We start from the raw sequence: 23684 nt of genomic DNA, 5'->3' as shown, positions 1-23684 counted from the left end.
ATCAGTGGTTGAGTGTAGGCCTCTGAACCAGGGAGTTATGGTTTGATTCCTAGTCAGGGCACATGCCTGGATTGTGGGCTCCATCACCAGTGTGGAGTGTGAAGGAGGCAGCCAATCAATGATTCTCTCTCATCACTGATGTTTCTCTCTCCCTCTCCCTCTTTGAAATCATTAAAAACATATTAAAAAAACGAAACACCCAGAGAATCTTATTAGCCTTACCTTGTCAATTTTATCATTAAAGGTTGTTGTTTTTAACTTCTTCCAACAGTTCATGTGAAATTCTATTTTGCAGTACTGGCAACAGCTGATTCGTATAAAACCCTGGGGGGTTAAAACAATGTTTAATTCACATTTTAAAGGTGCTGTCTCTCTCTCTCTCTCTCTCTCTCTCTCTCTCTCTTTCTCTCTCTCTCTCTAACTCACTCACAATGCATCTATACTAATAATAGCCTAGGTGGTATCACGCCCTTATGTCATCACAAGATGGCCGTGCACACAGCGGAGGCAGGGCCCGGTGGATGCTTTGCATGGTGAGGCCTGGGGATCCCATGGCTCTGCGCAGCTCAGAGGCTGGTCCCAGCGGAGGAGGCAGGTGGCGGCAGGGGAGGGCAGTTGGTTGGCAGGGGAGGGCGGTTGGGGGCTATCAGGCTAGCAGGGGAAGGCAGTTGGGGGTGATCAGGCCAGCAGGGGAGGGCAGTTGGGGGTGATCAGGCTAGCAGGGGAGGGCAGTTGGGGGCGATCAGGCTGGCAGAGGAGGGTACCTGGGGGCAATCAGGCCGGTAGGGGAGTGGTGAGGGGGCGATCAAGCAGGTAGACAGGTAGGCAGGCAGGCAAGAGGTTAGGAGCCAGTGGTCCCTGTGGGATTGGGCCGAAACCAGCAGTCGGACATCCCCTGAGGGGTCCCAACTGGAGAGGGTGCAGGCCGGGCTGAGGGACACCCCTCCCCATGCACGAATTTGTTGCACTGGGCCTCTAGTATTAAGATAAAGAGAAAGCTGTTTGCATTCCTCTGGTAGACACAACTAGATACATTTCCCCATGGGGAGCATACTACTCTGTACCTAGAATGCCTAGTGCCAGGGATACAGAGCTTGACTGACATATTCACTTTCATAGCTTACAGTTGCATTATTCTTTACAATGTATAAAATATTTTATAAACAATATTCCATCTCAGCTCTAACCAGGGACAGTGCCACAATGGGCAGCTTATTATCTTCTTGAATCAACTAAGGCCCAGTAACTTATTCACTCAATTATGTGCCAGACTTGATCTCAAATTTAGGTTTCTCAGAGCCAATTCAGCGGTCAACAATGGCCTTTTGTTCTTGGAGTCCAGTTTTACAAGAGACAGAATTGCAACAAATCAGAGGTAATAATCTTGTTTTGTTTCCTGTGTTCCTCGGAATAGGCAGTTGATGGCACAGTGGCTAGAAAGGGGAAATGGAATTAGCCAGCTGGCCCTCAGTGTTAATTTCAGTGGCTCTGGGTTCCCATGTGAGATGATGCAGACCTAAAGAAGTCCAGGGCGAGGGGTAGGCAAGGAGACATAAAACTGCTGGCACCCCAGAGAACTTGGGTGCCTCCAATTAAAGGATTGGTTCTAAATTCACTGTAAGGCACAACTGTGCAAGTTAATGTCCCAATGCACAGTCATTACTTGCCTTAAAGTCTGGATCTGTGATGTATATCTGGATTTTGGAATATCCACGGCACTTCTGATAGCAACAAACAGCATCTGGCACTGGAGGGAACCTGCATTCTTCAATAAATTTCTCTAAGAGCATCTAAAACAAAAAAGATACTGTTACAACACTCGTTTGTCAATCAAAATGCTTGTGATTTCAATAACTTCTTGCTGTCAAAATATTTTCATCCTAGAAATGACTAAATGTGTAGCCAAGAACAAACTACATACCACTTTTTAATGGAGGCTGATACAGAGACGTGTCCAGAGAAAATGATGGAATGGTGGGGGAGGGGCAAGAACTAAAAAGTTTTTTCAGAATTTCAAAGTCAGAATCAAAATCTTATCCTGTTATAACCATCAAACCTCACTGTATAATATGTAACTCATAGAATCTCCTTTAAGCATCCAGAGGGAGTCCTAAGGTGAAACTCCCTCAGGACTCTACTATGCTCCTGACCCTAAGGGTGCTTCACCTGGGATCCTAGCACCTCACTTGCCTGCTCCTGGAGCCCCTGCCACCTGCGCTAGTTCTTGCCCTGAGAATGACCCCACTGCTCCTGCACCTTTGTTATCAATACTTCCCATGCTTCCATCCCAATCTAGTTTAAAGAGGAAAACCCAATGATCCTTTGTTTTACAATTTTTTTAATAGCAGCTTCGGGTAAGATATCATTCCCATACCATACAATTCACATATTTAAAGTGTGTTTTTAGTACATTCACACGGTTGTATGGCTATCACCACAGTCTAAATTTACAACGTTTTCATCACCCAACAAGAAACCCCATAACCATTAGCAACCCCTCCCCATTTCCCCCAATTCCTAGCTCCTCCCAACCACTAACCTACTTCCTGTCTCCATGTAGATTTGCCTGTTCTGAAGATTCTATATAATAAAACCCTAATATGCAAATTGACCAAACAGTGGAATGACCGGTCACTATGATGTGCACTGACCACCAGGGAATGACCGGTCACTATGATGTGCACTGACCACTCAATGCAGGAGCTGCCCTCTGGTGGTCAATGCACTACCACAGGAGGAGCGCTGCTCAGCCAGAAGCTGGGCTCACTGCTGGCGAGGGCAGCAGCGGTTGTGGGAGCCTCTCCCGACTCTGTGGCAGTGCTAAGGACCCCTGCTCCCCCAGAGCAGGCCTAAGCTGGCAGTCGGAAATACCCTGAGGGGTCCCGGACTGCGAGAGGGTGCTGGCTGGGCTGAGGGATCCCCGCAGTGCACGAATGTTGTGCACTGGGCCTCTAGTTTCATATTAATGGAATCCTACAATCAAATGGAATCCTACAATCTGTGGCCTTTGTGTCTGGCTTCTTTCACTTAGCATGTTTTCAAGATTCGTTCATGTTGTAGCATGTGAGTACTTCATTCTATGGGCTGATTAATATTCAATCGTATAAATAGACTATATTTTATATAACCATTCATCAGTTGATGGACACTTTTTGCCTCCTGTGAATAATGTTGCTATGAACATTCATGTACAAGTTTTTGTGAGAACATGTGTTATCTCTGTATATATCCAGGAACGGAATTGCTGGGTCACAGAATAACTCATTCTTTAACACACTGAGGAAGTGCCAGACTATTTTCTCAAAGCAATGGCCCCGTTCTAAACGCCCACAACAACACAGGAAGTTCTGACTTCACATCCTTATCAACACTTACTCTTGGTTGCCTTCTGAAGATAACCATCTCAATGGGTGTCGTATCTCCCTATGGTTTTAATGTGCATTCCTCTGGTAGGTAATGTTGTTGAACACCATTCATGTGCTTACTGGCTATTTGTATAACTTCTTGACAGATATGTCTATTCACATCCTTGGGGTACTTTTAAATTAGTTTAGTTGTCTTTTTAACATTGAGTTGTGAGAGTTGATCCCTATGCTTTTAAAAGCTTTGGTCAAAAGCCAGTTCTTAGTACATGCCCAGGTTCCCCACAACTAAAGGCCTATCCTAGTCAATTTACACATAATTTAGTCTCTCAAAAACTAGCAAAGCATGCTCTGCTTCTGGATTTGAGATTAAGTTTATACTTTGAGTCTTCGAGTACCCCTCAGTAATGACAGTAACTATGATGAAACAGCAATGCTACACCTTTCCGAGGGAAAGCATACCTTTCTGCTTAAGAATGCATACTGAAGTCAGAACACCTGGATTCAAGCCAAGCTCCACCATTTCCTGGCTGTTTAACCTTGAGCTCATTACCTAACCTCTCTAAACTTAATCTTCTCCCTCCATAAAATGGGGATAAATCATAGTACTCATCTGTAGGACTGTTGTAAGGATTGAAGGTAATGAAATGTGGTAGGTGTGTGACTGGCAATAGAAAACATTCAGTAAATGTTAGTTAATTCTCACTAGTCCTTAAAGGGGAAACACCTGTGGGGGAGCTGAGGCCAGAATGCTATCTCCTTTCCTGACACCTGAGCCAGTCAGTGTAGGCGGGCTTTCACAGTTAGAGCTCTCTGCAAAAAGAAATGGTTACCTTTATTTTCCCTGGCCGAGTCTCTTCGATAACCACATTACTTGTGGGCCAAGTTAGCACTCCAGGGAGTCGACAAATCAGGGTTCTTGCTTTCTCAAAGTGATTAAGAGCTTCTAGAAACCTAGTCATAATAATGAAAAAAAAGGTATGAAAAGATGTCGCAAGAATTTTCATTCCCTCAACAAAAGTCAGAGATTTCAAGCTAACTAGTAAGAGTACATTTGAGCACAGCCAGCGTGACTCAGTGGTTGAGCGTTGACATATGAACCAAGAAGTCATAGTTCGATTTTTGGTCAGGGCACATACAAATTAATGCCCAGTGGGGGGCGTGCAGGAGGCCCCCCAATTGATGATTTTCTCTTATAATTGATGTTTCTCTCCCCCTCTCCCTTCCTTTCTGAAATAAAAAAAAATATAAAAAAAGAATACATTTGATAAATCACTGCATAGCTATAGTACCATAAATATAGAAATTCTTTTTTTTTTAATTTTTACTTTATTAGGACATTTACTAACCTGTTTTTTTTCAAGTACACTTTTCCAATTCCACAGTAGGCCAAGCAATCGAGGCCCTCATTGGGGTAGTGTTCAATCATCCTCTTAAACTGGTTTTCAGCTTCAGATAATTCCTTCAAAGGGAGTAAGAACAATAATCACACACAAAAGAAATGCTGGATGTGATTTTTACCTGAAGGCTGATTCTTTTTGTAACATTAAAAACAACTATCTGTCCAAAACTTCTTTGGCAAAATTACACCTTCCAGATTTCATTTTCTTAGCAATTTATAAATTGTGACCATATGTACGATACTCACACCCAAAGTGATTCAGCTCCAGAATGAAAAGCTGGCACTGAACACATCAAATCACCAACCAGATGAGCGTTTACACCCACACCGAGGCCAGTGGTGCTGGCAGACACCACACATGTGACTTCACGGTACAAAGACTGAGGTAGACAATGACACCGTGCACATATCCTGGCTGAGTGCTGTCCCCTTGGGGACACAGGCATGCCGATGTTGCTACATGCTTTGGGGCATCAGGCAGACAAATGCTCAACCTTAAAACCAGCCCATTAGTAAGAGCTTCACAGACAGAAGTGTGTTCTTTTGAATATTCTCAACTGTGGAAACCTCTGCTTCACATGAATTTTGTTTTGAAAAAAATCCAAGAACACTTAGCTCCAGGCAACACTGCTAACCCCATTGTGGGTGAAAAAAGAGATGTCACCACAAAATGGAGTTTGTTAGAAGCTTTGAGGCCAGTTCCAAAGGAGGCATTGCAAACATGTCTTAACACGTTAAGCGCCATGTCAGTCACCAGTGGCTGACACTACATTTTCCGATTGGACCTCATCAGTCTCCAACTGCCAGCGTTTCAGTGAAATTGGGTATCGTGGGCTACACGGAAAGGAAGACAAAACAGGCCTGGCGCTTAACGTGTTAAGCAAGGGCTGTACTGGAGTAAGTATATCGCTTCCTTCTGGCTGGGGCTAGTCTGAATGATGAAATTCTTTTAAAGGTTCAAGTTCTATCACATGGTTTTATTTCTGTGCTCAGTCTCACTACTTCAAAGTAAAACGCAAATGTAATAAACTATCTCTTCAATCCAAAAAAGCAAACATAACATACTTATTACTGCTCTGCCAAGAATAAAAGAATTGCGATGGGAAAACAACTGTGTTTACATATCTTCTAAAATCAATGACATACTTAAGTTGTTTATTATTTGTTACAAATCTTACCTCAGGCTGTCCTATTCCAAGGAGAGAAATAGCAAGTCCGTAGACCACTAACACATAGTTAATCATGGCCAGGTTCAATTGCTGTCGATAAAAACATTTGAGTTAAAAATCGGAAGATAATTCTGCCCAATCTGCATTATACCAACCTGTTAGCCACGACAGAAAAAAAGTGTAATAAAATCTCACTAATCACTATGATTGAGATAAAGGCCAAACTGAATTAGAAAATATATTTTGCAAAAATACACTGCTACCAAGTATTTAAAACACAGACTCACTGTCTCAGAGTTCCTTGAAGACGTGGTTCATACTAGATTAGAATAACAGAACTTACTCTCTTTTGAATGTTTGTGGGTACCAGTGACAGATGAAGACATTTATTTGCTGCCTTACAACCTTGCATAAAGTATTTGCCTAGCTATTACTCTCTTTCTGAATGAAAAGATGTGACTAAAACTGGTCCAAAACCTTGCTTTCATAGTTTATCAAGAGAGAAGGCCAGGAGTTCTAAGGACACCAACTGGAGAGCAAGGAGGGAGTCGCACGGTGAGCGCAGGCATGAAGGCTGGGTCAGCGCGCGCCCTGCTCCTCACTGCCCGGCGGAGGAGATTCAGGCCGTCTCCGCTAGGCAGAAGGTGCACTGGTAACAGTGAGGTGAGAGCCTGGATTCTCCTGCACCTGCATCCGGAGCCATCAGCCCTGCTGACGAGTTAGGAGACGGCAATCCTACCTTTACTTTCTGCGGATCTAGGCCATTGAGCAGCTCCGAGAAGGACTGGGCCGCACTGCGGCACCGCTGCTCCAGCAGAGCTGTGTAACCATCCTGGATCAAGCTCCTCAACATTTTCATTATATTAGCAAAGTCCTGCAAAACAGAACAAGAAACAAACTGTTTCCTTTGGGAAGCAACAATTCTACAGTGTCAATCGCTACTTCAATCTCTGGCTAACATAACTGAAAAGTCAGTTTCTAAATTAACAATAGTTTGGCTTCTTAGCAATCACATATAAAGTAACATGTCCATAAATAAAAGTATAAAAAACAAATCTTAGAGATGTACATGGTTAGACTTAGCGCTTGTGAAGAGTGGTTTGTTCCCAGAGTTTGCTTTCCCCGGGAAGAGCCTTTCCTGTACCTGGTGTGCTGCTCTGGAAGATTTAGAGAACTGTTTCTCCAAGAGGCTTTTCAAATCTGCTGGAAAACTCCCTTGTGAGCCGTAACTACAAGAAAAGAGTGTTGTGTTGAATTATTTAAAGTAAAACAGTCCGCTATATAAAGAAAAAATACTTTTACTGAAGGTCATTTTAAACACTGAGCAAATAAGTCATAAGCTCGTGAACTGAAATATTACTATGATGCCATTTCTCCTCAGATTAACCTCTAACTCTAATGAATCTCAATAAAAATCCCTGTAAAATTACAAGTGGGGGGAGGCCAGATAAATTAATTATGAAGATGATATAGAAAAAACAGCTTTTGAAACAAATTAAGGGGAATTTGTGTGCTGATTACCCAGTTATTACAGATCTACAGTTACCTATGACAACGTAGTCCTGAAACAAGAAATGTGCCCAATAAATGTTGCACAGACGCTCCTCTCATGGGAAAATCTAGTAAGAGATTTTCTGAAATATTACTATGATGCCATATAACCTTTCAGAAAGCCCGGACCCCGTGCTGGTGAGGGGAAGACTCAGTTCTCTGTCTTCCGACACCACTTCTAACACTAGATGTGTGTGTTTGATACCAGATACCTATCATTTTCCACACCAATTCTCCAACACCAACCACGTGTCTAACAATTCCATTCAATTTTGACATTAATTCTGGGGTCAATGCAGGCCCCACAGGTGCCCTCACTTCAGACCAGCCACACCGGGGTGCCTAGGCTACCCACAATTCTGCCAAGCCAACTACAAATTCAGGGTTCCCGTGACCCTAGTTCAGATTCAACAATTCCCTAGAATGACTCATAGAACTCATGAAAGCATTATACTTACTACTTACCAGTTTACTATGAAGGTTGTAACTCGGGAAAACTCCAATGAAAGAAACACATGGGAAGGGAGCTGGGTAGAGGGGGGTGATGGATAGCTTTCATGCTGTCCCAGAGTGGGCCACCTGCCCAGCACCTCCATGTACTCACCCACCCAAAAGCTCCCCAAAAAGAGGTTTTCATAATGTTTCATTACACAGGCACAAAGGATTAAGTTGCTGGCCACTGGTGAATAAATAAATTCCTAGCTCCCTTCCTGAATTTCTCAGATACCAGGGGATGGGGCTGAAAGGTCCAACCCTCCAATCACATACTTGGTCTTTGTAGTGACCAGTCCCAATTCTGAATGCAGAGCCCCAGCCTTGAGTCACCTCATTAATATGATCTCAGGTAGGGTGGAAAGGGGCTTGTTTCAGGAAATTCCAAGGGAGCTCTGTGCCAGGGACCAGGGACAAAGATCAGATATACATTTTATTATTCCTCACCCTCTCACAGCTTAGTAAGAGTGTAAAAGTGCCAGGTAATTACTTTTCTGGTAGGACAATTTGACAATATCTCTCAAAGTGAAATTACACACCCCTGGGCCCTGGCCGGGTAGCTCAGTTGGTTTGATTGTGGGTTTGAACCCTGGTCAGGGCACATACAACAATCAACCAATGAATGCATAAATAAGTGGAACAACATATCAATATTTATCTCTCTCTCTCTCTAAAAATCAGTAAATAAAATTTAAAGAAAATTATGCATCTCCTTTGATAGAGCAATGCCACTCTAGAAATTTCTCCAAATGTACATCTATGTGGTAAAATGTTCTGCAGCCATGAAAATGAAGGATGTAGATTTCCATGGTCTGTTATGGAAAGACACACAAGATACTAGAAAGGGATAAAACAAGCTGTCAGTCTGAATGGTTCTAACAACAGTGAAAAGGACAGTGATCCCAATGATGGTCATGTGTACTGAGCATTTACCATGTTCCAGTTCATCCCACTTAATCACTAAATAATCCCATGAGGTAGACATAATCAAATCAGAAGCCTTCTGTTTGAAAACAGAAACAAAGTTTCAGGAAACTAAATTTATCTTCAACAAAACTGGTTAAAATTGTAACTATACATTCAAACAGTGAAAATATGCTTGGTTTTGGTTTCTCCTGGGAGGCACACGAGGTGAGGAGGAAGACTCAGGATTTTTCTATGAAATAATAGAATTACATAATATTCTATGCTCTTGCTTTGTATTTACTTTGTAGCAGCAGGAAAAAAAATGGTCTTTTTTTTTAAAAAAATTGGGCATTACTCATTCCTCTTAGTGCTTTGATATTCAAATCATTCTCCTTGAAGAATCTATTGAGGAATCAGCCTTAAGAAAAGAGGAAAAAACTGACAACCGGGTATAATTGGCAGAAATGGCTTTGCAGTTTCTCCAGCATCACTTTTTATTAACTTCACAAACTTCTGTATCTACTGTATGACTGATAATTCCACTCTGCACTCAATTCCTATTTTGTAGGTGATGGGGGATTAACGATAAAGATAAGTGACAAGAGTTCCGACCATTAGTTTTAAGGGGCATGTTCCGTAGAACGGATTTTATAAGTGGTTGGTTCATTAATAAATCCTTTCCTCTGGTAGTAACTGCTCAAAAGGGCCTCGACCTGTACACATCCCCATGCCTGTGTATGCAGAGTGAGCTTCCTGACGGCCAACATTGTGAGCAGCGCGTTCCTATCGGAAGCTACTGGAGAAGAAGTGTGGGAAGTGAAATAAGGTGAGCAGGGAAGGAGACTAATTTGCACTTTATACTTCTCTGAATATTTTCCCTCTTCTGAGCATGTATTTTGGAGTTTTAAAATGTTAATACTAATATAGCTGTAATATGACTTTCAGAAATCAGTATTAATGTTCAGGATTCAGAATTCTCTGGTCAAAAATGATCGTCTCTGAAGACATGCCTTTGGTATTTGAAAGGGACTTTCGTACTCAACATAGTATACATATGTAAAGGTAGCTACTACTTGAAAGAGATTTTTTTCTTTTTTCTTGGAAGGAGGACATTAGGTGAAAAACAAAACCTTACATAAAAACATACCTGAACTCCAACTCATTGTTTCGAGATTTTTGTTTTCCTTTATATTTTGGAGGTTGGCCTGTGAATACAAAAGTATTTGTTCCTCAAATCTGGACATAAAAATTTATGAGCTTGAAAGTAAAATAATAGTTAAGTAAACTGAATAAGAAAGCAAAGGAAGCAATACCGTGAGCGTTAACTACAAACAGGTAAGCCAAAATAGAAGCTACTGATGATGTTTGTCTGTGTGTGCTATGAAATTATTATAAATTATAATGGTCATTATTATATAGGCCTAGAGCAGATACAGAAATATAGGCTAAATTTCTGTTTTCAAGTAGTTGACAATTAGATGACAAGAAAAGACAGTCACTGTAATAATTAAACAGCAATCCCATTAAAAAGAAGAAAAAAATACTGAGTTACAGGCCCCGTGCTTCCTCTTGCTCCTCCAGCTCTATGAGCTCCGCCTTGTCCCGCCCCCTGGCAGGAGGGAGCCTGTGTGCTGCGGGCGGGGACAGACGTGCAAAGTTGTGCAGAAGACAGCTGAGCAATGGGGTCAGGTGGGCCTGATGAGAGCTTTGGGGACAGACGCAGAGGCAAGTCAGAGCCCCTGGGCCGAGGACGGGATGAGAGCCTGAGCTGGCTCTGGTGGCCTCAGAAAGCAAGAGGCTCTGGAAAGGCAGAAGAGTTCCAGTGTGACTTCTGCTGTGTGACCTGTAGCAAAACCACTGCACCCTGACCACAGCACCTCAATTTCTTCTACTGAACGTAGATGCTAAAGTGTGGATGGTATTTAAATTATTTAAATGTACTGTATGATGATAATTGCCCAAGAAATATTGACAAATGTTTTATCCTCAGAGGTTTTTCACGTGCTATTAGAGCTACATCAGGGACGACAGCCACCTGAGCTTCCACTCCTTCTAATGCTGCTGCTGTGCCAACCAAATGGAAATGCTCAGGAGTGAGTGGTGGATGTGAGGCATGGGAGCCCAAGAGAGACAGAACTGCAGAAGACAAACACTGAAAAGAAAACAAACACATCAACCAAGGACAGGAGGGCAACAGGAAGGTCACAATCTCCCTGTAAGAGCCCGGAAGGAACGCATGAAAGATGGAGATCAGTAACTTGTGGTTAACAACAACTATCTTAAGTAAGTCATCAAGAAAATCTGTATTTTCTTAAGCTGTTTAAAAGGCAGGGAAGCATGTAATCCACTTTAGATCGATTTCCATCAAAATCTGGTAGTATCAAGGGAGACTGAGAAGTAAATGAAGTGCGAATATTCTGTGGGCCCTTCATTTCCCATGGTGCCAATGCTGAGTCTATGAGGTCCTGCTGTGTCTGCCTGTTTCCTAGGGGCATAAGCAAACACAGGCACCAAGCACAGACAATTTAAAGTAAACTAGGTTGAGCCCTGCTGGGTTGGCTCAGTGGTGGAGTGTCGACCTATGAACGAGGAGATCATGGTCAGGGCACATGCCCAGGTTTTGGGCTCGATCCCCCTACATGGGGCATTAGGGAGGCAGCTGATCAACGGTTCTCTCTCATCATTGATGTTTTTATCTCTCTTTCTCTATCCCTTCCTCTCTGAAATCAATAAAAATATATATCTTTAAAAAAACAACTCGCCAAATAAAAATTAGATAGAAACCAAGAAGAGCTTCATCTTTCTGTTCCATTAACTTTAGTTTGAGTTCCAAAATTAGATTTATTAAATAACATGAAAAGACGGAGTACTGGTTTCAAATAAATAATGTTTTAACACAGAAGCACTGCAAAGTAAAAGGAGTACAAGAGCAAATATAAGTGAGGCTTGTGCGAATTTGGGGGCATGGGAGTTTAGACACCACCACATGAACTCAGCAATAATTTACAGGGAAAAACTCACCTGATAGTGGTAGAAATTCAGGATGACAGGCACAATCATCTATATTCAAAGCTTCATCTACCACCTACCCATGAAAATATAATTAGTGAGACTTACACAAGGAAAAGAAGTGAAAAAATAGAGAGACATGAAGAGCTAAATAATAAAGTGGATTATAACAGAATTTATTCAAACACTAAAATAGCTAGGTGGTTATTAAGCCTAAGTGAATAAACAAACAAAATGATAACTGACAATAAACGGATTATGGTATGACAAATTCTCCAATGACAATTCTATTTCTGACACCTAGCATGAGGCCAGGCAGGGCAGCTGTTCAGTCCTGAGTCAGTACTATCACATCTTTCCTGAGGCTGCTCTCCCTAAATGAACACAGCTTCTCTGAGATTTTCATTATTAACAAAAGAATTATGCTCTGGTCTGGTGTCCTCAGTGGTTAGAGCATCTGCCTGAGAACTGAAGAATCATGGGTTTGATTCCCAGTCCAGGGCATGTACTTGGGTTGCAGGTTTGATCTCTGGCCCCAATTGGGGCTTGTACAGGAGGCAACCAATCAATGTGTCTTTCTCACATTGATGTTTCTCTCTCTCTTTCCCCTCCCTTCCTTCCTCTCTTTCACTCTCTCTAAAATTAATGAAAATAATATCCTCGGATATTATTAACAAACAAATATAACTATAGAGTGGCTTAAAAAGTTCCCCCCAATGACTACTATCCATAACCCAAGACACCATTTTCATTTTCCCCATCAGACACTGGAAAGAAATATAAATGTGAGCTTGGTGATATCTGCTGAGTTTTGAGCACACTACAGTTCAGAGAAAAACTCAGGTGCAGACTGCCTCAGACCCTGGCCCCAGGACCAGGCTAGAGTCCTAGCAGTGCCTAAGAAGCCATCAGACCAAGGTTTAGCTGAGCACAGCACAGAACCAAGGGCTTTGGCTACGGAGAGGAGCAGCAGAGGCTGCAAAAACACCTTGGGCAGAGAGGAGGATGGGGTGGCTCCCAGGCCCAGCACAGCACAAATTGGGTGGGTGGATGGACTGGTGCAGTGCAGGGCAGCCATGGAGTTTGCAAAAAATAAAAGATAGGAAAAGAAAAGTCCAAAGCATTGTAAGGGGTGGTGTGATTTGGCCACCAGACCCCACTGTCACTTATTCCCAAGTGACTCACTGAAAGACATGTAAAGGGGCCCTAGTTGGTTTGGCTCAGTGGGTAGAGCATTGGCCTGCCAACTGAAGGATCCCAAGTTCGATTCCAGTCAAGGGCACATGCCCGGGTTGCGGGCTTGATCCCCAGTGGGGGGCGTGCAGAAGGCAGCCAATCAATGATTCTCTCTCATCATTGATGTTTCTCTCTCTCCCTTCCTCTCCGAAATCAATAAAAAAATATATATTAAAAAAGATTCTCTCTTGCCCTGACCGGTTTGGCTCCGTGGCTAGAGCGTCGGCCTGCGGACTCAAGGGTCCCAGGTTCGATTCCGGTCAAGGGCATGTACCTGGGTTGCAGGCACATCCCCAGTAGGGATTGTGCAGGAGACAGCTGATTGATGTGTCTATCCTTTTCCCTTCCTCTCTGTAAAAAGTCAATAAAATATATTTAAAAAAAAAAGACTCTCTTAAAAAAAAAGACATGTAGAGGGAAGGCATACAAAGAGAACCATCAAAGTGTAAAATAAAATTTAGAAAAAAATAGTTTGAAAACATACAAATGTGATTGCAAAAGAATTCTGTAACAATGAAATATTATTTTATGTAATTATAGGAGGTAGCCCGAATATTTATTTAAAAGACAGAATCATTCCTTGATATGAATAAGCAAAAAGAGGTTCATATCAACAAGATATTTAGTTTTTCCTTTCACCAAAATATTATTGCAAACATATGAGACTATACTGGAAATAATTTCATTTTTAGTTTTTAACTGAGCTTACCATTAGAGGCTGATTACCATCATATGCCATTTCGTGGTAGGTTTTGCTGGAATCTCTTTCGATCTCTACAAAGTTAAGTGAAGTACTAAATGCAGGTGCTGGTAAACTAGGTGTGTTGGCTCTGAGTGAGGATAAAAGGAATAATTATTTTATTTCTATTGATTAGTATGCTTTTTTTAAAAAAAGTTAACCTTCAAAGAAACAAGTTTCAGCAAATTCAGCCTTTTTTTCTTGAAAACAAGGCTGTTTTAAAAAGATCCCTACTGCCCTAGCTGGTTTGGCTCAATGGATAGAGTGTCAGCCTGTGGACTGAAGGGTCCCAGGTTTGATTCCAGCCAAGGGCACATGCCTGGTTTGCGGGCTCAATCCCCAGTGGGGGGGCGTGCGGGAGGCAGCTGATCAATGATTCTCTCTCATCCTTGGTGTTTCTCTCTCCCTCTCCCTTCCTCTCTAAAATCAATAAAATATATATATATAAAAAATAAAACAATCCCCATCTCTGAGTGGGCCTCATACCTAAACATTATTTTACATTTGGTATTAAAATTCAAAATATAATTTAAAAAACTTAAAATACATTAAGAACAGATCAAGAAGTGTATTCTGGTTCCTAATATTAAAATAAGTCTCCTTGTTTTAAATTAACAGCTTCAGTATCTTAAGCATGTGAGGAAAAGCTTAATCTTCTTTAATGCAGACCCTGGGTGCTGTTGGCTTTATTGCAAGGATACGCAAGTCTATCTGCTGCCTACTAGTATTTCTAACAGGAAGCATCTTAGCCTTTGAAAAACAGACCAGGAATCAGAGGCAGATGTTTCCAGAACGGAGGCCAAGGCTAAGAGGCACAGACTGTGCCCTGCTCTCTGCTGCCAGGACCATCCATCCATGATGGCCAAAACTGGTCCCTTTCAAGCACAGTAACATCCCATCATCATTTCACTCCTTTCCCATAGGCTAAAGCTACTGATCTCTAATACATACCTATGCACATAGCTTAGTAAAAGAGTGGGCAAAATACATTTGGCAATTCACAGGTCACCTGACCTTATGCAGGAACACTTTAAAAACCACCTATCATCCTTCCACCCCCAACTTCACTGTGGTTGCTATTAGCTACTAAAGCATTAAACACAGAGATTCTTAAACTCACAGGGCAAAGCCATTCCTGGTAACTTACCCGCTTTCATAAAAGGCTTTAATTGGATTCCTAGTTGGTGTTCCGCCTATCAAAATCAATCACACACACAATAATCAGTGCATTGGTAACACATACTGTAAAAGATTTTCAAATTCAGAGAACTGAAAAGTAAGCCTAACCAATTTTACATTTTGAGATGCTTTTAGTTGATGAGCTTGTCAACAAAATGTTCTTCAGCTGTTATTTGAAATCCCATTGGATGTGATCACTGAGTAGATGCAGCACTATAGAAATGTGAATCAGAGAGGGCACCTGTCTTCAAGGAGCTCACAATCTTATGATCACGTTATGTTGGATGACATTTGCTAGTGAAACAGAACACTCAGCTCAGCTCAGTAAGACACCAAATACCCATAGAAGGAAAAACGGGAAAGACCTACACAGAGTGTGCAGAGTACGGATTGTAGAATTCCTAGCCTGCACAGCAGATTTCTGAGATATATAAAATCAGCCCCAAACTTGGTGCAAAAACACCAAATAATCCTATTGAAGGGACTTTTCTTCAGGAAATAACTATAAAAATAAAGGAGATAATTTTAAAACAATTTTGTTTCAAAAAGAATTTAATTTATTTCAAAATTCAAGAAGGCATATTTTCTATGCAAGAGTATATAATAATTCATTGCTGAATGTTTCAAATAAAAATATCAATTTATAATTATCTAATGGAATATAACACTAATATAATTCTATGCAGATAGAAATGGAAACTTAAGTGACTCAACCAAGATAACAAAGTAAGTTCAAATCATCTGAGAATTGATTTATGATCCTCCATTAATCCAAGAAACCCACCTTCAAAAGTTTTAAAGGGAATTCGACTGAAAGCAAAAGAAAGAATCTTAGATGAAATACCTTGCAGATCTTCTATTTGTTGTTGTAACTTTACATGTTGCTGAATTAGATCATTGATTCCCTCAGGGTCATTTTTACAGAGTTTTTGAGCTTTACTGTTTGCTTGCAGGGCCCAGTCATATTCCCCCAGCATATAAAGAGCAGCACAGTAACGATAATGACCCTGTTCCAAAAAGATAAATTTAATTTTTCTCAAAAATATGCTTAAGTTAAAGGAAATCAATAAGGAAAAATATTTCACTTGAAATCTGATTAGTTATTTAAACTGTTAAATTAGAACCTAAAAAATAAAAATGTTAATACCTCTCAGGATATAAAATTACCAAAATGAGCTAAGTGAAAAGCGATGAACAGTATTCATAATAATGTTTAACAACTGTCTAGGGATCAGTATTTTCACTTAAAGAGATTTTTTTGTATGCCCAAAGAAAAAAATTCAACCTTTATTATATTTTACCAAAGAGTGAAATAATTTTTTATGCCAAATAAAGTATAAAAATCATTCATATAAATAACTTAAATTTGCTTCACAATACTTCAAGGCAGCAGTAGTCTCCAAGTGATTACATTCCTTACAGTTTAGAAGTCCATGGGATTTGAGAGTTGGGAGGACAGTCAGCTAGTGCAGCAGCTTTCCCACCTCTGGAAAGGAGCATGGGCACAATGAGGGGTAAAGCTAAACTAGTCCTCTATCCATCACTCTCTTACCAGCTTTTCATTCTTTTTTCCTCTAAGTGTACTTGTTGGCTTTAAGAAAGAAAAGGTCCAAAAACCACTGATTTACTCTTAATTCTAATGATTGGTTTTTTTTTGTTCTATTTTGTTTGTGCTACCACGGCCCTGGCTGGCCCCCCTCAAGCATTTGGGAAATCTGTGTCCAGCACGAACATTTTAATCTAGAGAGCTAACATGATCAGACCTGGGCTAACGCAACGCACTCTTCTCTAGCAGCTACTCACAAACCAAACTCCCATTTCAGGCACAGCATCTCCACAGGAACAGTGATTTCCAAGTGAAAAGGCTAGGAACTTGCCTAATGTCACTCCCTTACACGCAAAACAAAGAACCCTGATCTATTCTGGGGCCAGAGCTCTTCTCTGTACTGTACACTTTACAAAGACCATTCTGATTCTATGAGATTAAAAAACACCAAAAAACAGAAAAAAACTTCAGAGATACAGGCAACAGTATGGTGGTAACCAGAGGGAAAAGGAGGTGGGGGAGGAAAAAAGGATAAAGGGGGTAAATGGTGATGGAAGGAAACTTGATGGGGTGGTGAAAACACAATATACCATACAGCTGATGTATTAGAGAACTGTACACCTGAAACCTATGTAATTTATGAACCAATGCCATCCTAATAAATCCAATACAAAGAAACATACAAAAAATACTAATTGGAAAAAAAACTATCCTTTAATTAAAAAAAATGAAAACTATCATTTCATTTAAAAATGAGTAAGTGACTTTTTTAAGAAAGATGGGCTTTTCACTAAGAAAAGCCAGAAACAAGGACCTCTGCTTACCCAGGTGCTGTGCATGTATAATCCCACTCTGGTGCACCAACCCAACTGGTGAGCTCTGCAGCTATTTTTTAGCCAGAGAATTTAAGCTCAGATCAAAGAGTCAACTCAGATCGCCTTTGTTCTAACTCTGCCTTTTGTCAAAAGGCATAAAGAAGATAAGAGATCTCTTAGAGGTACGCTACAATACCAACATCCTATCTTCCAGCCATATATCAACTTTAAAGCATACATAACCGCATTTTTTTTAAAAAGCCCTGGTCAGTTTGGCTCAATGGATAGAGCGTCAGCCTGCGGGCTGAAGGATCCCAGGTTCAATTCCCATCAAGAGCACATGCCCCGGTTGTGGGCTCGATCTCCAGTAGGAGGCATGCAGGAGGCAGCCAATCATCAATGATTCTCTCATCATTGATGTTTCTCTCTCTCCCTCTCCCTTCCTCTCTGAAATCAATAAAAATCTATTTAAAAAAATCACAGCCCATCTGGCGTGGCTCAGTGGTTGAGTGCTGACCCATGAACCCGGAGGTCATAGTTCAATTCCCAGTCAGGGCACATGCCCGGGTCGCAGGCTTAGTTCCCGTTGGGGTGTGGGCAGGAGGCAGCCGATTGATGATTCTCTCTCATCATTAATGTTTCTATCTCTCTCCCTCTCCCTTCCTCTCTGAAATCAATAAAAATATATTTTAAAAGATCACAGCACAGAAAATTGTCATCATTTACAGACCATACCTACTTAAATTAGTAAAAACACTCTCTTTTCAGCCCACCTTTTTCATCCTTTACTGAGTCCTTTTCCTTAGGCTTCACAATAACCAGTATAATCTCTACCAGTTAAGAAAGCATTTATGCATCTCTTTGCTGAAGGTGTTTGAATGAAGCTTAAATTAAAGGTATTTCAGGGAGTTGCTTGAACCCAATTACAACAGAAAGTCTTGTTTTTCTTTGACACTGTCTCATTCTATCACATACAAAAAATTCCCCTTGTTCATCTGCCTAGCGTCCCCTCCTTTTGGGTACCACCATGTCCCTTATCCACTCAGACACAGTAATGGCAGTACTGCTAACTCTACCATCTCAACAAGGAGGGTAGGGTAGGAGTGTAGTTGTGACCCAGGAAATGGGCCCATCGCAATGCACCATTTCCCAGGTCAGTGATGGATCCACAGGTGGCAGGATGGCTCAGTGAGGATAAGTGTGAGGCATCCCTCAGGTATACTACTATACAGATACTAAAGATGTTCTCTTTCCACTAGAATTAACAGTTATAGAGGATATCAGTTTGGTTCTTTTTCAAGATGAAGCCAGGAGAACCCACACTCTACCACTTCTGGTCAAGATGGAGTAACAGGGATTGGATTTACCCTCCTGCCTAAAACAAACAACATACAGTATATGAAACAAAGGGTTGCATGACACTGGACATCCAGCAACAACAGAGGCTGATCCCTGACAGTGAGAAACACACAAAGTAAGCCCTATGCTTGCCCCAGCCTGCTGAGGGGACAGTGTCTAAGCCATGGCACAGGGAGAAGGAGCCAGGCAGAGACCAGAGTCTCAGTTAAGGAGGTAGAGCAGGCACTTGCTGGTTTGGCTCAGTGGATAGAGCGTTGGCCTGTGGACTGAAGGGTCCCAGGTTCCATTCCGGTCAAGGGCATGTACCTTGGTTGCGGGCACATCCCCAGTAGGGAGTGTGCAGGAGGCAGCTGATCGATCTTTCTAACTCTCTATCCTTCTCCCTTCCTCTTTGTAAAAAATCAATAAAATATATTTTCTTTAAAAAGAAGATAGAGCAGGAGTCCAGGAAAGCCATGGCAGCTCAAGGTCACAGCGCAGAGGACAGGGAGGAGAGCTGCACAGAGAACTCCAGAAGTCTTCACAGGGTCCCCCTTGAGTCTGGCTCTGTACTGATCAGTACCTGCATGTGGGGCAACTACCCAAGCGAGGGAAAGACCACCTGAAAAGCTAAAGGGGAACAGCAGTCAGTACTCACACAGGATCAAGAACACTTCTTATTCTCGTCAACCAGAGTGGAAAACGTTATAATTCATGGAGTGTCAAGTTGAGCACTCAGAAGTTTTGCCTCAGTTATGGAGAAAAATTAGTCCTAGACTAAATACCACTAAGCTCCAACCTCATCAAGTTTAAAACAAGACTCCAAAGAATTAAACTATTTCCAAGTAACTACAGCATCCCAAAGCAAAGCTCAAAATATTTACAGAAATACAAAAATATTACATAAAAGCACAATGTCTGGCATCCAATCGAAAATTACTAGGGCCCTACCCAGTTTGGCTCAGTAGATAGAGTGTAGGCCTGCTGACCAAAGGGTCCCGGGTTCGATTCCAGTCAAGGGCATATACCTCCGTTGCAGGCTCCTCCTTGGCTCGGGCCCTGGTCGGTGCGCATGCAGGAGGCAACCAATCGATGTATTTCTCTCACATCGATGTTTCTCTCTATCTTTCTCTCTCCCACTCTCTCTAAAAATCAATGGAAAAATATCCTTGGGTGAGAGTTAACAAAAATAATAAAAAGAAAAAGAAACATACAGTATATAGAAAAATAATTACTAGGTATGCAAAAGAGGAAAATGTGAACTATAATGAGGAGAAAAATAAGTCAACTTAAACAAATCCAGAAATGACACAGATGGCAGAATTAGTAGATAAGGACATTAAAACAGTATCTGAAATTTATTCCACACATTCAGGAAGCTAAAAAAAGTTTGAGCGTTTGAAGACATACAATACGTAAGAAATACTCAAATTGAAATTCTAGACATGAAAACTATAGCATTTAAGATGAAAAATATGTTGATGGCCCTGACCGGTTTGGCTCAGTGGATAAAGTGTTGGCCTGTGAACTCAAGGGTCCCAGGTTCAATTCTGGTCAAGGGCATGTACCTTGGTTGCAGGCACATCCCCAGTGGGGAGTGTGCAGGAGCCAGCTGATCGATGTTTCTCTCTCATTGATGTTTCTAATTCTCTATCCCTCTCCCTTCCTCTCTGTAAAAAACCAATAAAATATATTTTAAAAAAAAAGAAAACTATGTTGATGGAAGTAAAGGTAGATTAGACATTGCAGAAGAAAAGATCACTGACCTTGAGGACAGCAATGGAACCTTGGTAAAATGAAACAGAGAAAGGACTGAAAATGAAGCAAAGAAACAAGGAAGCACAGCTAAAAACACAAGAAAATTGTGTACAGATTGGATCCAACCATGCCAGAAGCTAACCCCTAGAATTTTCAGTTTCAGGAACCATTTAATTCCCTTTTCTTCTTAAGCCAAATCTGAGTTAGGTTTTGTCATTCACAAACAGGAGAGTCCAAATAAACCCCTAAAAATTAAAAGGTTCTTGAGGACATTATGAAACTATTGGTCTGTACCCTATATAACAACATCAAAAGGTAATGCACACAGAGAATTTCTAGAGCCGTGAAAAGACACCCTATGAAGCACAATGTCATTATAAATTTGTCCAAACCCATAAAATGTACAACACCTAGGCAGTGAACTCCAAGTTAAACTGGACTTTGGGTGATAATGATATGTCCATGGAGGTTCATTAATTCCACAACTGCACCACTCTACTGGGGGATGCTGACAATGGGGGAGGGCATGTGTGTGTGGGGTAATGGGATTATGGGAAATCTCTGTACCTTCCTCCTCTTAATTTTGCTGTGAACCTATAACTGTTCTAAAAAAAAAAAAAAGTCTTAAAGAGTAAATATTTTCTTTGATAAACTAAATCAGGAATTAACATTCTAAATAAGGTACTCAAAGTAATTTTAAAAGTTTTAGTACTCTTTTTCTAAGTTGATACTAGATTAAAATAACAAAAGATATCTCTGGAAAACCAGTATCATGGTCTACGTTTTACTATTAAGAATTCTACCATCTATTCATTCTGAAAATATTTATGGAGCAGCTGCCAAATGCCAGGTGCAGAAGTCAGCAAAGGATTTTTAAGCACAACAATGACTTATATTGAAAACAGCAACAATCACCACCCTCAATCCAGTTTTGTCTTTTACTTGTAATGGCACCTTGCAAAGTCACTGTACTTTTCTGAAACTTAATTTCTTCATCTGTAAAATAATGTACTTAGAAAGTGACTCCAAAAGTTGAATGCAGAAGTACACCTGAGAAATCTTATAATCCCCAGATTTTACACTCCTAGACCACCTGAATCACCTGAAGGCTCTAAAATTCTACAACTCCACTCACTCTGGCTTAAAAATAAATTATGGCCCTGGTTGGTGTGGCTCAGTTGGTTCGAGTTGTCATTCCATTCACCAAAGGGTGGAGGGCTCAATTTCTGGTCATGGCACATACCCAGGTTGCAGGTTCAATGCCTGCTCAGGGCATGCATGGGAGCCAACTGGTCAATGTTTCTCTCTCTCTTCCTCTCTCCCTTTCCATTCTTTTCTCTCTAAAAATCAATGAAAACATATTTTTAAAATCAGTAAAATCAATAAAAGCATATTCTTGGGTGAGGATTAAAAAATAATCATTAAAAAATAATAAATAAAAGCAAATTATGGAAAGCCAGAAATGAAGTCTGAAACATGTATCTTTTTGAGTCTTAATGAAGCTCTGCTTTAAAAAAATTCAGACTATTTTTATAATTTAGGAGAATATAAATGACTATAACAAACACCAGAATGAACTGTTAACATTTTGTTATATTTGCTTCAGATTCTTTAATGCAAGAAATAAAACTATAGAAATATGGCTGAAGTCTCCTTTGTACCGTTAATCTTTCCTGTCTCTCACTGCCCAGAAGCAAACACTATCAAGAGTTTGATAGGTATTTTTCTAATATGCTTTTACTGCTTTGTTCATTCAACATTGTTTTTTTTAAAATATATTTCTTTATTGATTTCAGAGAGGAAGGGAGGAGAAAGATAGAAACATCAATGATGAGAGAGAATCATTGATCGGCTGCCTCCTGCACACCCCCTACTAGGGATCGAGCCCACAACCCGGGCATGTGCCCTTGGCCGGAATCGAACCCAGATCCCTCAGTCCGCAGGCTGATGCTCTATCCACTGAGTCAAGCTGGCTAGGGCGATTCAACATTGTTTTTTAAAATCTATTGATAAGCCAGTTAATTAATTTCAACTGCAATCTAGTGTTCAATTCATTCATTCACTAAGTCATCAAGTATTTACTTAAATAGTGCCTGTATGTGTCAGGCAGTCCGGATTCAAGAATGAACCAAAGAAAAATCTGTCCTCATGGAGCTCACATTGTACTGGAGACTCACCATAAACAACATACTGTAAATAGTATATACAATATGTTTACTAGTGATAAATGCCAAGAAGAAACAAAGTCAAGCAGTGAAAGAGGAGAGCCAACCTGTCTAGGAAGGGCAGGTTTGGCATGTAGCACTGTGGCCAGGGAAGGTTTCACTGAGAAGAGGACCCGCAGTGGAAACAAAAGGAAGCGAGGGGCCAGGGAGCCAGAGAGCCAGCGCATACTCTGGGGAAAGGCATTCTCATTCCAGGCACAGGGAAGAGCAAGTGCAAGCGGGGAGTGGGCCTGGCATGTTTAAGGAACTACAAGGAGAGCAACGGACAACAGAGTGAACGAGGGAGTGAAAAATGGGGAGAGCAGAAGGTCTGAGGTCAGAGGAATAATGGGTGTTCAACAGGGGACAGATCTGATAGATCATAGTAACTGAGTGAAAAACTACATTCATCACCGCTTCATTAACGGATATTTAGATATTTGCACTTCTGTACCATTAAATCATGTGCAATGACCAACCTTGTACATCTCACTATACACACATGAGCAAGAATGTTTGTTTGGTTCAGAAGCTTAGAATCAAGTAATGACTGCATACGCACATCATAGTGCTCTCCAATGTGCTTGTAACCAATTCAACCCACTGGTTTATCGAGGGTTCCTGTTGGTACAGACACTTACCAGTACACAAGGCGATTGTCTCATTAATGTTTGCCAACCTGAAGGACCCACAGTATCATATGGTTTTATTTATTCATGTACATGGAGGTCTGTTTGGAGGCTCTCTATTCTGCTCTCTTGGTTTCATTTTTCTGTCTCTGTACTATTTTAATTACTGGGAAAAACAGGGCTAAGTGTTTTTCTATTTCCCATTCACAATTCTTCTTCTGTGAAATGCTTGTTTACTGGCCCATTTCTACTGAATTTTTTATTTACCTCTTTGCATATTCTAGCTATAAATCCTATCAATTATATAAGTTGTATATATTACAAATGTTTTCCTTCCAGACTATGATTT

At 41.0% G+C, this 23684-nt stretch overlaps 1 protein-coding gene across 4 annotated transcripts in view; it reads right to left on the bottom strand.

Moving 5' to 3' along the window:
- Positions 1-23684, bottom strand: part of TTC3 (tetratricopeptide repeat domain 3) — a 95751-nt gene that overhangs the window by 45799 nt on the left and 26268 nt on the right. For all 4 annotated transcript variants that reach the window (XM_006774129.2, XM_006774130.2, XM_015570715.1 and 1 more), the window contains 12 exons: positions 15890-16052; positions 15014-15059; positions 13837-13957; positions 11904-11967; positions 10030-10087; positions 7078-7162; positions 6673-6807; positions 5943-6023; positions 4712-4824; positions 4196-4316; positions 1668-1790; positions 223-324 (listed from right to left, as the gene is read on the bottom strand). In XM_006774129.2, the coding sequence (XP_006774192.1) occupies positions 223-324; positions 1668-1790; positions 4196-4316; positions 4712-4824; positions 5943-6023; positions 6673-6807; positions 7078-7162; positions 10030-10087; positions 11904-11967; positions 13837-13957; positions 15014-15059; positions 15890-16052 (1212 nt within the window). The remainder of the gene's footprint in view (positions 1-222; positions 325-1667; positions 1791-4195; positions 4317-4711; positions 4825-5942; positions 6024-6672; positions 6808-7077; positions 7163-10029; positions 10088-11903; positions 11968-13836; positions 13958-15013; positions 15060-15889; positions 16053-23684) is intronic.

The sequence above is a fragment of the Myotis davidii genome, unplaced genomic scaffold (genome assembly GCF_000327345.1).
Source record: "Myotis davidii unplaced genomic scaffold, ASM32734v1 scaffold227, whole genome shotgun sequence".
In the NCBI taxonomy this organism is placed as follows: domain Eukaryota; kingdom Metazoa; phylum Chordata; class Mammalia; order Chiroptera; family Vespertilionidae; genus Myotis; species Myotis davidii.
This window is presented reverse-complemented; position numbering and strand designations above follow the sequence as displayed.